General features: G+C 49.7%; 1 protein-coding gene across 1 annotated transcript in view; it reads left to right on the top strand.

The window, feature by feature from the left end:
* POLR2M (RNA polymerase II subunit M) overlaps nt 1-14352 on the top strand; it is a 47931-nt gene that overhangs the window by 31777 nt on the left and 1802 nt on the right. The window contains exon 4 of the mRNA XM_075345732.1: nt 14140-14352. This exon is cut by the window's right edge and continues 1802 nt beyond it. Within this exon, the coding sequence (XP_075201847.1) occupies nt 14140-14274 (135 nt within the window). The 3' untranslated portion in view covers nt 14275-14352. The remainder of the gene's footprint in view (nt 1-14139) is intronic.

The raw sequence follows: 14352 nt of genomic DNA, 5'->3' as shown, positions 1-14352 counted from the left end.
GCGGGATATCATCTCCCACGGCTACAGGATAGAATTTTCTTCCAGCCCGCCAAACAGATTTTTTATGTCCACTCCCCCCTGCTCCAAAGCCGCCGCCTTCTCACAGGCTGTGGCATCCTTGCAGGCCAACGGAGTAATTGTTCCGGTTCCCGCCCGGGAACGGTTCAGAGGTTTCTACTCAAACCTCTTCCTAGTCCCCAAGAAGGACGGTTCCTTCCGGCCCATCCTGGATCTCAAGCTTCTCAACAAGCATGTTCAGGTGCGGCACTTTCGCATGGAATCTCTGCGATCGGTCATTGCCTCAATGACCCAAGGAGATTTTCTAGCATCCATCGACATCAGAGATGCCTATCTGCATGTGCCAATTGCAGTTTCACACCAGCGTTGGCTACGTTTTGCAATCGGAGAGGAACATTTCCAATTCGTGGCTCTCCCCTTCGGGTTAGCCACGGCCCCTCGTGTTTTCACCAAGGTCATGGCAGCAGTGGTTGCGGTTCTGCATCTCCAGTGGTTGGCAGTAATCCCTTACCTGGACGACCTTCTAGTCAAGGCTTCATCCAGTGCAGACTGTCAGCGGAGTGTCTCGCTCACTCTCGCCACTCCAGTCCAGTTCGGGTGGCTTGTCAATCTGCCCAAGTCCACTCTGACCCCGACCCAGAAACTTACGTACCTAGGGATGCAATTCGAGACTCTACCGGCACTTGTGAAGCTGCCCTTAGTCAAACAGCAGTCCCTTCATCTGGCGGTGTGTTCTCTGTTGAAGCCCCGCCGTCATTCCATCAGGCACCTCATGCAGGTGCTGGGTCAGATGGTGGCGTCAATGGAAGCGGTTCCCTTTGCCCAGTTCCATCTGCGTCCTCTGCAGCTGGACATTCTCCGCTTTTGGGACAAGCGGACCTCTTCCTTGCACAGGCTAGTGGCTCTGTCGCCACAGACCAGGAGCTCTCTTCAGTGGTGGCTTCGGCCCCTCTCTCTGTCTCAGGGACGCTCCTTCCTGACTCCGTCCTGGGTGATCCTCACCACGGACGCCAGCCTATCCGGCTGGGGAGCAGTATATCTCCACCACTGAGCGCAGGGCACTTGGACTTCGTCCGAATCAGCCCTCTCGATCAATGTGCTGGAAATCAGGGCTGTACTTCTAGCTCTCGTAGCCTTTCACCATCTGTTGGCGGGCAAGCACATTCGACTCCAGTCGGACAACGCGACAGCAGTTGCCTACATCAATCACCAGGGCGGGACTCGCAGCCGCCTGGCGATGTTGGAGGTTCATCGCATCCTTCAGTGGACGGAGGACTCCAAGTCCACCATATCCGCAGTCCACATCCCAGGCGTAGAAAACTGGGAGGCGGATTATCTCAGCCGCCAAACCGTGGACAGCGGCGAGTGGGCCCTGCATCCGGCAGTGTTCCGGTCAATCTGCCGCAAGTGGGGCACTCCGGAAGTGGATCTAATGGCATCCCGGCACAACAACAAGGTTCCGGTTTACGTGGCTCGCTCCCACGATCCTCAGGCCTTGGCAGCGGACGCGCTGGTTCAAGATTGGTCCCAGTTCTGTCTGGCCTACGTGTTTCCCCCTCTAGCTCTCTTGCCCAGAGTCCTGCGCAAAATCAGAATGGAGGGCCGTCGGGTTATAATCATTGCTCCAGACTGGCCCAGGCGAGCTTGGTACCCAGACCTGCTCCGTCTGTCCGTAGAAATGCCGTGGCATCTCCCGGACCGCCCAGACCTTCTCTCTCAAGGTCCGTTTTTCCGCCAGAATTCTGCGGCTCTCAGATTGATGGCGTGGCTCTTGAGTCCTGGATCCTGACAGCTTCAGGCATTCCTTCCGAGGTCATCTCCACCATGACTCAGGCTCGGAAGTCTTCCTCGGCCAGGATTTACCACAGGACTTGGAGGATTTTCCTGTCCTGGTGTCGCTCTTCCGGCCATGCTCCTTGGCCGTTTTCTTTGCCGACCATCCTGTCCTTTCTACAGTCCGGTCTGCAGCTAGGACTATCCCTCAATTCCCTCAAGGGACAAGTCTCGGCTCTGTCAGTGTTGTTCCAGCGGCGTATCGCCCGACTGGCCCAGGTGCGCACCTTCATGCAGGGCGCATCTCACATCATTCCACCTTACCGGCGGCCTTTGGATCCCTGGGACCTTAATCTGGTCCTCACGGCCTTACAGAAACCCCCCTTTGAGCCTCTTAGGGAGGTTCCTTTGTTTCGACTTTCACAGAAAGTGGTCTTTCTGGTGGCCATAACTTCTCTCAGGAGAGTCTCTGATTTGGCTGCACTCTCTTCGGAGTCACCCTTTTTGGTTTTTCACCAAGACAAGGTGGTTCTCCGTCCGACTCCGGACTTTCTCCCTAAGGTGGTGTCTCCTTTCCACCTTAACCAGGACATTTCATTGCCTTCCCTTTGTCCGGCCCCTGTGCATCGCTTTGAGAAAGCGTTGCATACTTTGGATTTGGTGCGGGCGCTCCGGATCTATGTGTCACGCACCGCCGCTCTTAGGCGGTGCACCTCTTTTTGTGCTAACCACGGGTCAGCGCAAGGGTCTCTCGGCTTCTAAACCGACCCTAGCTCGTTGGATTAGGTCGGCCATAACCGATGCCTACCAATGTTCTCAGGTGCCCCCTCCGCCAGGGATTAAGGCGCACTCGACCAGAGCTGTCTGTGCCTCCTGGGCTTTCAGGCACCAGGCTACGGCTCAGCAGGTTTGTCAGGCTGCCACTTGATCTAGTCTGCACACCTTTTCGAAGCACTACCAAGTGCATGCTCATGCTTCGGCAGATGCGAGCTTGGGCAGACGCATCCTTCAGGCGGCTGTCGCCCATTTGTGAAGTTAGGTTTTGCCTACTTCTCAGTTTCTGTTTATTTCCCACCCATGGACTGCTTTGAGACGTCCCATGGTCTGGGTCTCCCATAAGGAACGATGAAGAAAAAGAGAATTTCTTTGTCGCTCTATTGGGAGACCCAGACAATTGGGTGTATAGGCTATGCCTCCGGAGGCCGCACAAAGTATTACACTCAAAAGTGTTAAGCCCCTCCCCTTCTGCCTATACACCCCCCGTGCTCCCACGGGCTCCTCAGTTTTTTGCTTTGTGCGAAGGAGGTCAGACACGCACAGCACAGCTCCACAGATTAGTCAGCAGCAGCTGCTGACTATGTCGGTTGGAAGAAAAGTGGGCCCATATAGGGCCCCCAGCATGCTCCCTTCTCACCCCACTCTTGTCGGCGGTGTTGTTAAGGTTGAGGTATCCATTGCGGGTACGGAGGCTGGAGCCCACATGCTGCTTTCCTTCCCCATCCCCCTCAGGGCTCTGGGTGAAGTGGGATCCTATCGGTCTCCAGGCACTGAGACCGTGCTTCATCCACAACTCCTGTGGAGCCTGCTGGATAGGAGCCGGGTACTGTTCAGGGACATGGCCCTGCTACGTGAAGGTACTCTGTATCCCTGTGGGGACCGCGCACGGCAACACCTCAGCTTTGCTGGGTGTGCTAGTGCACCGGGGGACCGGGTTAAACTGTGCCATTACACACTCAGCGTCGCTGAGTGTGTTTATATGTAGGGGCTACCGCGCTAACCGCCGCTGCCATGGGAAACTGCGGCGCGGCTGGGACTTGTAGTTCGCCGGGGACTTCGGCGTTGGCCGCGCTTTTACGGCGGCCACGCTTATACTCGAGTCCCCGGCTTGGCTTGCGGCCTAGTTTCCCTTTCTCCCGCCCTCAGCCCTGACAGGCAGGGGAAGGGCGGGACGCTGCACGGAAGAGCAGCACTGAGGGCTGGAGTATGATTTCCATACTCCACCCCCCTCACTGTGCACAGTGTGAGCACCTCGGCTACGCCCACGGCTCCCTCCTCTCGTCAGGACGCCGCAGCCATTTCCTGTCAGCTCCTACGACGCTGCAGAGAGGGACAAACCCTGAGAGACCCAGACACAGTCTCTGGTGGCCTCATAACCGCTTTAGGCGGATGGTAAGCAGCACCTGTGGTGCTAGCCTCATGGTGCTGTAGTGTACTGATACATTATTTGTTTTTAGTATATATTTTACACTGTATGAGCACAGTTCATTCTGGCTATATACCCTAGTGTGTTACTCAGGGAAAACAATAGCATGGCGCCCACAAAAGGCAGGGGTGCCAAAAAACACAGGCTTATTATGCTGCCTGCGTCGCTTGTACGACCCAGCTGCCGGCAGGTTCCATTGACCCTCATTGTGGCAATGTTCGGCCCCTGTGACACTTCTTCAGCCAGGGCCTCTGCTAAGAGGGGCCCAGGGGGAGCCACCTGTTGACACTGTCCTAGTGACGGTGACGGAGTTTGCAAAACTCTCTGAGACTATGGCTAAGATACTAGAAGCCTTGCAGTCCAGGCCGGTATCTCAGCAAAGGGACTCTGTTGAATCATTGTTCCCTGGCCCCCCTCAGTTGGACCAACAATGTCCTCCCGGGGTATCTCATACATCCCAGGCTGAGGGTTCTGACTTAGACCCCAGCCCCAGACCGACTAAGCGGGCTCGCTTAGAATTTCCCTCGACATCATATTGTTCAGGGTCTCAGCGGGGGGAATCTCTGGTTGATAATGCGGAGACAGCTGATCAGGATTCTGATCCTGAGGGCGCTCTCAATCTTAATACTCCAGACGGGGACGCCATACTGAACGTTCTTATTGCGTCCATCGATCAAATGCTGGATATTTCTCCCTCAGCTCCTCCGGCGGAGGAGTCAGCTTCTCTTACACCGAGTATGTTTCTAGACCACTCTGATTTCAGAGAGGCAGTCCAGAATCATCATGCTTGTCCAGATAAGCGTTTTTTTCTAAGCGCCTTAAGGATACACGTTATCCTTTTCCCCCTGACGTGGTTAAAGGTTGGACTCAGTGTCCCAAAGTGGATCCTCCAATCTCCAGACTGGCGGCTAGATCCATACTTGCAGTGGACGAGGGGGCCTCGCTCAAGGATGCCACTGACAGGCAGATGGAGCTCTGGTTGAAATCCATCTATGAAGCTATCGGAGCTTCTTTTGCCCCAGCATTCGCAGCTGTATGGGCGCTACAAGCTATCTCAGCAGGTCAAGCACAAATTGAAGCAGCCACATGCATTACCACCCAGACCTCGGCAATTGCGTCTTACGCTATTATTGCTGTCCTGGACTCTGCGAGCCGTACGGCGGTCGCGGCCGCCAATTCGGTGGTACTCCGCAGGGCCTTGTGGTTACGGGAATGGAAGGCAGATTCTGCTTCCAAAAAGCGCTTAACCAGTTTGCCAATTTCTGGCGACAGGCTGTTTGGCGAGCGTCTGGATGAAATCATCAAACAATCCAAGGGAAAGGATACATCCTTACACCAGTCCAAACAGGACATACCCCAACGGAGGAGAGGGCAGTCGAGGTTTCGGTCCTTTCAGGGCGCGGGCAGGTCCCAATTCTCCTCGTCCAAAAGGTCTCAGAAAGTACAAAGGAACTCTGATGCATGGCGGTCTAAGTCACGTCCTTAAAAGGCCACCGGAGGCGCCGCTAACAAAGCGGCTTCCTCATGACTTTCGACCTCCTCTAGTAGCATCCTCGGTCGGTGGCAGGCTTTCCCGCTTTTGCGACACCTGGCTGCCACAAATAAAAGACCGCTGGGTGAGAGACATTCTGTCTCACGGTTACAAGATAGAGTTCACCTCTCGTCCCCCGACTCGATTCTTCAGGTCATCCCCGCCTCACTAGCGAGCCGAGGCTCTTCTGCAGGCGCTGCGCACTCTGAAGGCAGAAGGAGTGGTGATCCCGGTTCCTCTTCAGCAACTGAGCCACGGTTTTTACTCCAACTTGTTTGTGGTCCCAAAGGAGGACGGGTCTTTCCGCCCGGTCCTGGACCTGAAACTGCTCAACAAACATGTAAAAACCAGACGGTTCAGGATGGAATCCCCCCGCTCCGTCATCGCCTCAATGTCCCAAGGAGATTTCCTTGCGTCGATCGATATCAAAGATGCTTATCTCCACGTACCGATTGCTCCAGAGCACCAGCGCTTCTTGCGCTTCGCCATAGGAAATGAACACCTGCAATTCGTGGCACGGCCGTTCGGCCTGGCAACAGCCCCACGGGTTTTTACCAAGGTTATGGCTACTGTAGTAGCGGTCCTCCACTCTCAGGGTCACTCGGTGATCCCGTACTTGGATACTGATCAAGGCACCCTCTCAAGAGGCATGCCAACGCAGCCTCGACGCTTCCCTGGAGACTCTCCAGGGTGTCGGGTGGATCATCAATTTTACAAAGTCAAATCTGACACCGGCCCAATCGCTGACATATCTTGGCATGGAGTTTCATACCCTCTCAGCGATAGTGAAGCTTCCGCTGATCAAGCAGTAGTCACTACAGAAAGGGGTACAATCTCTCCTTCAAGGCCAGTCACACCCCTTGAGGCGCCTCATGCACTTCCTGGGGAAGATGGTGGCAGCAATGGAGGCAGTCCCTTTCGCGCAGTTTCACCTGCGTCCCCTTCAATGGGACATCCTACGCAAATGGGACAGGAAGCCGACGTCCCTCGACAGGACCGTCTCCCTCTCTCAGGCGACCAAAGCTTCCCTTCGGTGGTGGCTTCTTCCCACTTAATTATCGAAGGGGATATCCTTCCTACCCCCATCCTGGGAAGTAGTCACGACAGACGCGAGTCTGTCAGGGTGGGGAGCGGTTTTTCTCCACCACAGGGCTCAGGGTACGTGGACCCAGCAAGAGTCCTCGCTTCAGATCAACGTTCTGGACATACGGGCAGTGTATCTTGCCCAGAAAGCGTTCCAGCAGTGGCTGGAGGGCAAGCAGATCCGAATTCAGTCGGACAATTCCACAGCGGTGGCATACTTCAACCACCAAGGCGACACACGCAGCCGGCAAGCCTTCCAGGAAGTCCGGCGGATTTTGATGTGGGTGGAAGCCACGGCATCCACCATATCCGCAGTTCACATCCCAGGCGTGGAAAACTGGGAAGCAGATTATTTCAGTTGCCAGGGCATGGACGCAGGGGAATGGTCCCTTCACCCGGACGTGTTTCAGGAGATCTGTTGCTGCTGGGGGGTGCCGGACGTTGACCTCATGGCGTCCCGGCACAACAACAAGGTACCAATGTTCATGGCACGGTCTCAAGATCCCAGAGCTCTGGCGGCAGACGCCTTAGTTCAGGATTGGTCGCAGTTTCAGCTCCCTTATGTGTTTCCTCCGCTGGCACTGTTGCCCAGAGTGTTACGCAAGATCAGGACCGACTGCCGCCGCGCCATCCTCGTCGCTCCAGACTGGCCAAGGTGGTCGTGGTACCCGGATCTGTGGCATCTCACGGTCGGCCGACCGTGGACACTACCAGACCAAACAGACTTGCTATCTCGAGGGCCGTTTTTTCCATCTGAATTCTGCGGCTCTCAACCTGACTGTGTGGCCATTGAGTCCTGGACCCTAGCGTCTTCAGGGTTATCTCAAGACGTCTTTGCCACTATGAGACAGGCTAGGAAACCAACGTCCGCCAAGATCTACCACAGGACGTGGAAAATTTTCCTGTCGTGGTGCTCTGCTCAGGGTTTTTTCTCCCTGGCCTTTTGCCTTGCCCACTTTTCTGTCCTTCTTTCAATCTGGACTGGAAAAGGGTTTGTCGCTCGGCTCCCTTAAGGGACAAGTCTCAGCGCTCTCTGTGTTTTTCCAGAAGCGCCTAGCCAGGCTTCCACAGGTACGCACGTTCCTGCAGGGGGTTTGTCACATCGTTCCACCTTACAAGCGGCCGTTAGAACCCTGGGATCTAAACAGGGTTCTGATGGTTCTTCAGAAACCACCATTCGAGCCAATGAGAGATATTTCCCTCTCACAACTTTCGCAGAAAGTGGTTTTTTCTAGTAGCAGTCACTTCTCTTCGGAGAGTGTCTGAGCTAGCAGCATTGTCGTGCAAAGCCCCTTTCCTGGTGTTTCACCAGGACAAGGTGGTTCTACGTCCGGTTCCGGATTTTCTCCCTAAGGTGGTATCCTCCTTTCATCTCAATCAGGATATCTCCTTACCTTCTTTTTATCCTCATCCAGTTCACCAATGTGAAAAGGATTTGCACTTGTTAGATTTGGTGAGAGCACTCAGACTCTACATTTCTCGTACGGCGCCCCTGCGCCGCTCGGATGCACTCTTTGTCCTTGTCGCTGGCCAGCGTAAACGGTCACAGGTTTCCAAATCAACCCTGGCTCGGTGGATCAAGGAGCCAATTATCGAAGCTTACCGTTCGGCTGGGCTTCCGGTTCCATCAGGGCTGAGGGCCCATTCTACCAGAGCCGTGGGCGCGTCCTGGGCTTTGAGGCACCAGGCTGCGGCTCAGCAGGTGTGTCAGGCGGCTACCTGGTCGAGCCTGCACACTTTCACGAAACACTATCAGGTGCATACCTATGCTTCGGCGGATGCCAGCCTAGGTAGACGAGTCCTTCAGGCGGCGGTTGCCCACCTGTAGGAAAGGGCCGTTTTACGGCTCTCTTACGAGGTATTATTTTACCCACCCAGGGACTGCTTTTGGACGTCCCAATTGTCTGGGTCTCCCAATAGAGCGACAAAGAAGAAGGGAATTTTGTTTACTTACCGTAAATTCCTTTTCTTCTAGCTCTAATTGGGAGACCCAGCACCCGCCCCTGTTTTTTTGTGTACACATGTTGTTCATGTTGAATGGTTTCAGTTCTCCGATATTCCTTCGGATTGAAGTTACTTTAAACCAGTTTATAATTCTTTTTCCTCCTTCTTGCTTTTGCACCAAAACTGAGGAGCCCGTGGGAGCGCGGGGGGTGTATAGGCAGAAGAGGAGGGGCTTAACACTTTTGAGTGTAATACTTTGTGCGGCCTCCGGAGGCATAGCCTATACACCCAATTGTCTGGGTCTCCCAATTAGAGCTAGAAGAAAAGGAATTTACGGTAAGTAAACAAAATTCCCTTCTTTGTTTACTTACCGTAAATTCTTTTTCTTATAGTTCCGACATGGGAGACCCAGCACCCTCCCTGTTGCCTGTTGGCAGTTCTTGTTCCGTGTGTTTTCACCGGCTGTTGTTGTAGACAGAGGTTCCGGTTATTCCGGGTTTTACTCTGTCTCTACTTGTGGGTGGCTGTCCTCCTTCAGCTTTTGCACTAAACTGGTTAGATTTGTCATCCAGGGGGTGTATATGCTCGGAGGGAGGAGCTACACTTTTAGTGTAGTACTTTGTGTGTCCTCCGGAGGCAGAAGCTATACACCCATGGTCTGGGTCTCCCGTGTCGGAACTATAAGAAAAAGAATTTACGGTAAGTAAACAAAATTTTCTTTTTTGCAGATCTCAAATGAGCAGAAGTATTTTTATTACAGCCAGTGGTATGAGCTTATGGTAAATGAATAGCCAAATCAAACTAAAAGTTGACTTTTATGGAATTTTAATTTCCATTGCATATATTAGAGTTTTATAGATCAAGATCACTAAATTCAAAGTAAATTTTGTAAACTGCTGAAGAGTGTTAAGCTCCCGTCACATTTAACGACTTTCCAGCAATTCAGACAACGATACGACCTGATAAGGATCGCTGGTAAGTCACTACGTGGTCGCTGGTGAGATGTCACACAGTCAGATCTTCCCAACGACGCAGCAATGATACAGCGACCTGTATAATGATCTCGGTGGTACGTGTCTGAGCTCTGACGCCATAACAACGACCTCATTGACGACTCACACACCGATGCATCCTGCCCAGCAGGACCTCGACAATCAAAAAATGATCCAGGCCATTCCGACAAGACCAGCGATCTCACAGCAGGGGCCTGGTCGCTGCTATGTGTCAAACATAGCGAGATCGCTGGCGAGGTTGTTGTTGCGTCACAAACTCTGTGACTCGGCAGCGATCTCGCTATGTGTGAAGATACCTTTAGGCTGTGTTTTAACTTTGGATTACCATTTCCATTCACTAACTAATAATGTGACATGTAGGGGGTTTGTTCCACTGAAGGCAAATGTGGTGTCACATTTCACCCCTTTTAAGGGAGTCAGTCAGCAGAAAATGACAATTCAAACCAAGCGTGAGGTGCTCAGTGCAGCCTTGGTGTCACCAAACAGTTCACTGCACTTCCCAATCTACTTGGCTCTGAACTGCTTGGCCAAACAAAGGGTACACCGAGTGTCTGTGCTTTGTTTCTACAGTCATTTTGTGGTGACAGACTCCCTTTTAAAGGGAATCAGTCACCAGGTTTTTAACACCTAATCTAATAGCAAAATACTGTAGGGGTAGAGATCCTGAATCTAGCGATGTGTCACTTACTGGAAAGCTTACTGTAGTTTTGATAAAATCACTGTTTAATCAGTAGGAGATTATCATTAGAGGATAACTTGGGTCACTAGTTGGACAATAAAAGGTTTAAAAGATCACATGCGGTCACTGGCCCATGTGGGCATAGCACTAGTCTGTCAGCTGAACGCATCTTTCATGCTAAAAGTCATTGGATGGTATAAGCAGATGATGTGCTGTCAACAACACAAATACCCCTCAGAGTAGAAGCAGCCTTTGTTGTTCTCCACTTATTAGGCTATGTGCGCACAGTGCATTTTTCGCGGCGTTTTTGCGCGTTTTTCGGGTGCGTTTTTGGCCTCAAAACTGCAGGACTTTGCTTCCCCAGCAAAGTATGAGTTTTCATTTTTGCTGTCCGCACACATCTGTTTTTTTTACCTGTGTTTTTGAGTTAAAAAAAAAAAATGGACATGTCAGTTCTTTCCTGCATTTTTCTGCGTTTTCCGCCCATGCAATGCATTTGAAAAACGCAGCAAAACGCAGAGATCAAAAACGCAGCAAAACGCAGCCAAAAACGCACCAAATCGCAGCAAAAACGCATGCGTTTTTTGATGCGTTTCTTCGACGCAGGTGCGTTTTTGTGCGTTTTTAGCGGCCAAAAACGCAGTGTCAAAAAGACGCAGTGTGCGAACCTAGCCTTAGGCTGAGTTCACATGTCCTGTAATCATTCGTTAGAATGGATCCTGTCAGGATCCATTGCAAAAAAATAGTACTGCAAATACAACTTTTTTGTCTGTTGTTAAATAACTGATCTCTGCCGGATCTGTTTTTTTAACATTGGAGTCTATGGAGGACAGATCCGGTAATAGATTACTATTTGGCCATCCATTTTACTTGCATTTGTAACTGATCCGATGTTTACTTACAGGATCCATTACAAATGGAAGATAAATGGCAATCTGTTAACCAGTTCTTCCGCCATAGACTCCAATGTTAGAAAAAAAGTTCTGCCAGATCCGTTTTTTATTTTAATGTATCTCTGCAGGATCCATTCTAACAGATAATTAAAGGACATGTGAGCTCAGCCTTATCCCTTCAGCATCGGTTGATTTTTTTTTTCCCATTTTGTTTTTGTGTTTTGGTTTTGTCCTCACCTTCTTCCCATAGTCATAACTTTTTTTATTTTTGCACTTGTATAGCAGTGCGAGGCTTTGTTTTTTTGCTGGACAAGGTATAGTTTTAATTGCCAGCATTCTTTTAATCGTATCATCTATTGAAAAGCTGGAGAAAAAAAATTTAAACTAGGATAAACTTGTAATTCCACCAATATATTTTGGCATGTGTTTTATTGTTAAATGACTAGGCAACATGATTCTCTAGGTCAGTGTGATTATGACGATAACAAACTTCTATAATCTTAAAAAAAAAAAAATATATATATTTTTTTTTTTTTTTAAAAAAAAGTTACAGGTCTCACAACTTTTTATTATAATAAAGTATATCTACAGTACAGACCAAAAGTTTGGACACACCTTCTCATCTCTAGAACAACTGTTAAGAGGAGACTTTGTGCAGCAGGCCTTCATGGTAAAATAGCTGCTAGGAAACCACTGTAAAGGACAGGCACCAAGCAGAAGAGACTTTGTTGGGCTAAAGAACACAAGGAATGGACATTAGACCAGTGGAAATCTGTGCTTTGGTCTGATGAGTCCAAATTTGAGATCTTTGGATCCAACCTCCGTGTCTTTGTAGAAAAGGTGAACAGATGGACTCCACATGGCTGGTTCCCACCGTGAAGCATGGAGGAGGAAGTGTGATGGTGTGGGGGTGCTTTGCTGGTGACATTGTTGGGGATTTATTCAAAATTGAAGGCATACAGAACCAGCATGGCTACCACAGCATCTGGCAGCGGCGTGCTATTCCATCCGGTTTGCGTTTAGTTGGACCATCATTTATTTTTGAACAGGACAATGACCCCAAACACACCTCCAGGCTGTGTAAGGGCTATTTGACAAAGAAGTAGAGTGATGGGGTGCTACGCCAGATGACCTGGCCTCCACAGTCACCAGACCTGAACCCAATCGAGATGGTTTGGGGTGAGCTGGACCGCAGAGTGAATGCAAAAGGGCCAACAAGTGCTAAGCATCTCTGGGAACTTTTTCAAGACTGTTGGAAGACCATTTCCAGTGACTACCTCTTGAAGCTCATCAAGAGAATGCCAAAGAGTGTGCAAAGTAGTAATGAAAGCAAAAGGTGGCTACTTTGAAGAACCTAGAATATAAGACATATTTTCAGTTGTTTCACACTTTTTTAAGTATTTCACTCCACATGTTTTAATTTATAGTTTTGATGCCTTCAATGTGAATCTACAATTTTTAGAGTCATGAAAATAAAGAAACCACTTTGAATGAGAAGGTATGTCCAAACTTTTGGTCTGTACTGTGTGTGTGTGTGTGTATGTGTGTGTGTATATATATATGTATATATATATATATATATATATATATATATATATATATATATATAATGTGTATGTATATATGTGTGTGTGTGTGTGTGTGTGTATGTATAGATATAGATGTGTATACTTTATTTTATTCGCTTTTATAGCGCCATTAATTCCACAGCGCTATACAAACGTGATCTTCCCTATCCCCATTGGGGCTCACAATCTAAATTATGCCTACATATCTGCACATATCTAGAAGATATACAGATGGTATTAAGTGTAAAGTGCCAGTAAACAAAATTGCATAGATAGCGTCCAAATTGTAGGAAACAAAACTCTAGGAAATATTCAATAACAAGACAATGGATAAAGACCATACTAAAAGAGAGAGGATGAAAATATGTAAATAAAATAACAACACAAGGCTTAAGCTGGTGTCACACATAACGACGACGACAACGACGTCGCTGCTACGTCACCATTTTCTGTGACGTTGCAGCGACGTCCCGTCGCTGTCGCTGTGTGTGACATCCAGCAACGACCTGGCCCCTGCTGTGAGGTCGCCGGTCGTTGCTGAATGTCCAGCTTCATTTTTTGGTCGTCACTCTCCCGCTGTGACACACACATCGCTGTGTGTGACAGCGAGAGAGCGACGAAATGAAGCGATCAGGAGCCGGCACTGGCAGCTGCGGTGAGCTGTAACCAGCGTAAACATCGGGTAACCAAGGGAAGACCTTTCCCTGGTTACCCGATGTTTACGCTGGTTACCAGCCTCCGCTCTTGCTGCCAGTGCCGGCTCCTGCACTGTGACATGTGGCTGCAGTATGCATCGGGTAATTAACCCGATGTATACTGTAGCAAGGAGAGCAAGGAGCCAGCGCTAAGCAGTGCGCGCGGCTCCTTGCTCTCTGCACTGTGACATGTAGCTGCAGCACACATCGGGTTAATTAACCCGATGTGTACTGTACCTAGGAGAGCAAGGAGCCAGCGCTAAGCGCGGCTCCCTGCTCTCTGCACATGTAGCACAGCGACGTTATGATCGCTGCTTCTGCTGTGTTTGACAGCTAAGCAGCGATCATAACAGCGACTTACAAGGTCGCTGTTACGTCACCGAAAATGGTGACGTAACAGCGACGTCGTTGTCGCTGTCGCTTAGTGTGACACCAGCTTAAATCCACTGGGATCAGATAATCGGAGAAAAGGAACAAAGCGAAGTGTTCATTAAGGCTAACAGGCTGCAGGGTTTTAAGTGTCCATATCAATTTGGTTTTATCCCCCTTTGATATAATAAGGATGAATATATATCTTGCATTATGATATTTATGGATATATATACAGTTTTTGGTCCTTATCGGTTATACCTGCATACATTGGGAATATGTGAATGCTGTATATGAGCTCTTTGAAACTCCATGTGTTTTCTGTTCTTTCTTCTAACATTTTATGTATTCTTTTTTTTTTTATCCATAGGAAAAACAAGCTAAGCTTGCAGCACAAAAACTTTTCGAGAAGCTGAACATTAAAATGGGGCCTTTTAATGCTGAAGGTGATTCGTACATGAAATACAGGGATCACAGAGATGAAGACAAATTTGGGGCAGAATAATAACCTGCAGATGATAATCAGAGTGGCCTGGCAGTTATCCACTTATTGCCCTGATTAGCCTTTATACAGAAAAATGTA

Source organism: Anomaloglossus baeobatrachus, chromosome 4 (genome assembly GCF_048569485.1).
Source record: "Anomaloglossus baeobatrachus isolate aAnoBae1 chromosome 4, aAnoBae1.hap1, whole genome shotgun sequence".
NCBI classification, from domain to species: domain Eukaryota; kingdom Metazoa; phylum Chordata; class Amphibia; order Anura; family Aromobatidae; genus Anomaloglossus; species Anomaloglossus baeobatrachus.
The sequence above is the reverse complement of the archived record's forward strand: the minus strand, read 5'-3'. Positions and strand labels throughout refer to the sequence as shown.